A 1,823-nucleotide genomic window follows, 5' to 3' on the forward strand; every position below is an offset into this window, starting at 1 on the left:
TCAGTCCTGGCCCCGCTGTACAGCTCGGAGGCCTCCGTCATGGAGGTAAGGTGTCCCCCCCCGCCAAAAAAAAAAACAACCCTCCCCACTGCCCGGTTCTCCGGTGGTCCGGCGATGCGGCAGCACCGCTGCCTGCACCCTGCCCGCTCCCTGCCCGTTCCCACCGCCCCGGCTTCTCCCGCAGAGGCACCACTTCGCCCAAGCCATCGCCATCCTCAACAGTCAGGGCTGCAACATCTTCGACCACTTCTCCCGCAAGGTGAGCTCTTCCATCCCATCCCCGGACACTTCTTCCCGGTTCCCCATCCCTCAAATGCGGTCCTTGGGACGCCGGGGCTGGTGGGGCCACGGAGCTGATCACACCACCGCTTTGCCTGCGGTCCTGCAGGACTACCAGCGTATGCTGGACCTCATGAGGGACATCATCTTGGCCACCGACCTGGCTCACCACTTGCGCATCTTCAAGGACCTCCAGAAGATGGCAGAAGGTGACTCTCCCGTCCTTGGGGTTGGGATTGTGGTGGGAACTCAGCCCACCAAGGCACGGCAGGACCTAGATGTCCCCAAAGTCCCGGTGGGGGGGTGGGGTGGGTGATGAGGGCTGTGGGGCTCCTTCCCGAGCCCCCCACCCCAACCCCTGCCCCACTCCCTGCCCGGCAGTGGGCTACGACCCCAAGAACAAGCAGCACCGCAGCCTTCTGCTCTGCTTGCTCATGACCTCCTGCGACCTCTCCGACCAGACCAAGGGCTGGAAGACCACCAGGAAGATCGCGGTGAGTGCCACACCATGGGGCTGACCGCCCCTGCCCCACAAATGCCACCCCGCTGCCCACCCCGAGGTGCCCACGTGGTCCCCCAGGTGCCGGGGCCCAACCTGTCCCTCCCAGTGGCGTCGTGCCCCATGGAGACCACCCAGCAGCCACCCATGCCAGGACCTTGTCCCTACCCAACACAGAGCCATTCTCCTGAAGCCGTGGAGAGGGGTCTGGAGGGCAGGTGGGGTGGGGTGGGGTGGGGGGTCACCCCCGGCATGCCTCCACCCCACGCTGACAACCTGTCCCTTGCAGGAGCTGATCTACAAGGAGTTCTTCTCCCAGGGTGACCTGGTAGGTAGCATCAGGGCTTGGGGCAAGGTTGGGGTTGGCCAACGCTCTTGGAAGGGCTTGGACTAGGTGGGAGGGGACAGGAAGGAAGGTTTTTCCTGGGAATGGGGATGGGATGGCCACCGGAGTTGACCCCCACCTTGCCACCGCTGCAGGAGAAGGCCATGGGCAACCGCCCACTGGAGATGATGGACCGGGAGAAAGCCTACATCCCCGAGCTGCAGATCAGCTTCATGGAGCACATCGCCATGCCCATCTACAAGTGAGCCCCCGGGGCCGGCGCCGGGGTCAGGGGGGTCCCTCTCCCTCCTTACCACCCCAGGGTGGGACTGGTGGCGCTGGACACGGGGTCTTGCAGACGTTTGGGGGGTTTCAAGCAGTGGGGAGGAAGGTTACACCCAACCGAGGGGGTGCAACCTCATGTTGATGGGGTGTCCCCTCCCTCTCCCCGCTCGTGTCCCCCCTCCCCAGGTTGCTGCAGGACCTCTTCCCCAAGGCGGCGGAGCTCTACGAGAGGGTGGCCAGCAACCGGGAGCAGTGGACGAAGGTGTCCCACAAATTCACCATCCGGGGTTTGCCCAGTAACAACTCCCTGGACTTTCTGGATGAGGAATACGACCCGCAAGCTCCCGACCCCCAACTCAACGGCTGCCTGGAGCCCGATGTGGGGCAGCCCGAGGCGGGGGCCGAGTGAGGAGGGTGACGGATGGCGGGGGGGGG

The 1,823-nt window shown here is 64.9% G+C and overlaps 1 protein-coding gene across 1 annotated transcript in view; it reads left to right on the plus strand.

Annotated features, from left to right (window-relative positions):
• Window positions 1-1,797, plus strand: part of PDE2A (phosphodiesterase 2A, cGMP-stimulated) — a gene marked incomplete at its 5' end in the record, with an annotated part of 3,109 nt that extends 1,312 nt beyond the window's left edge. The window contains 7 exons of the mRNA XM_009881819.1: window positions 5-45; window positions 185-259; window positions 389-488; window positions 661-773; window positions 1,068-1,106; window positions 1,259-1,365; window positions 1,575-1,797. Of these exons, the coding sequence (XP_009880121.1) occupies window positions 5-45; window positions 185-259; window positions 389-488; window positions 661-773; window positions 1,068-1,106; window positions 1,259-1,365; window positions 1,575-1,797 (698 nt within the window). The remainder of the gene's footprint in view (window positions 1-4; window positions 46-184; window positions 260-388; window positions 489-660; window positions 774-1,067; window positions 1,107-1,258; window positions 1,366-1,574) is intronic.
• Window positions 1,798-1,823: the final 26 nt, after the last annotated feature.

The sequence above is a fragment of the Charadrius vociferus genome, unplaced genomic scaffold (assembly GCF_000708025.1).
Source record: "Charadrius vociferus isolate BGI_N301 unplaced genomic scaffold, ASM70802v2 scaffold143, whole genome shotgun sequence".
Lineage (NCBI taxonomy): Eukaryota > Metazoa > Chordata > Aves > Charadriiformes > Charadriidae > Charadrius > Charadrius vociferus.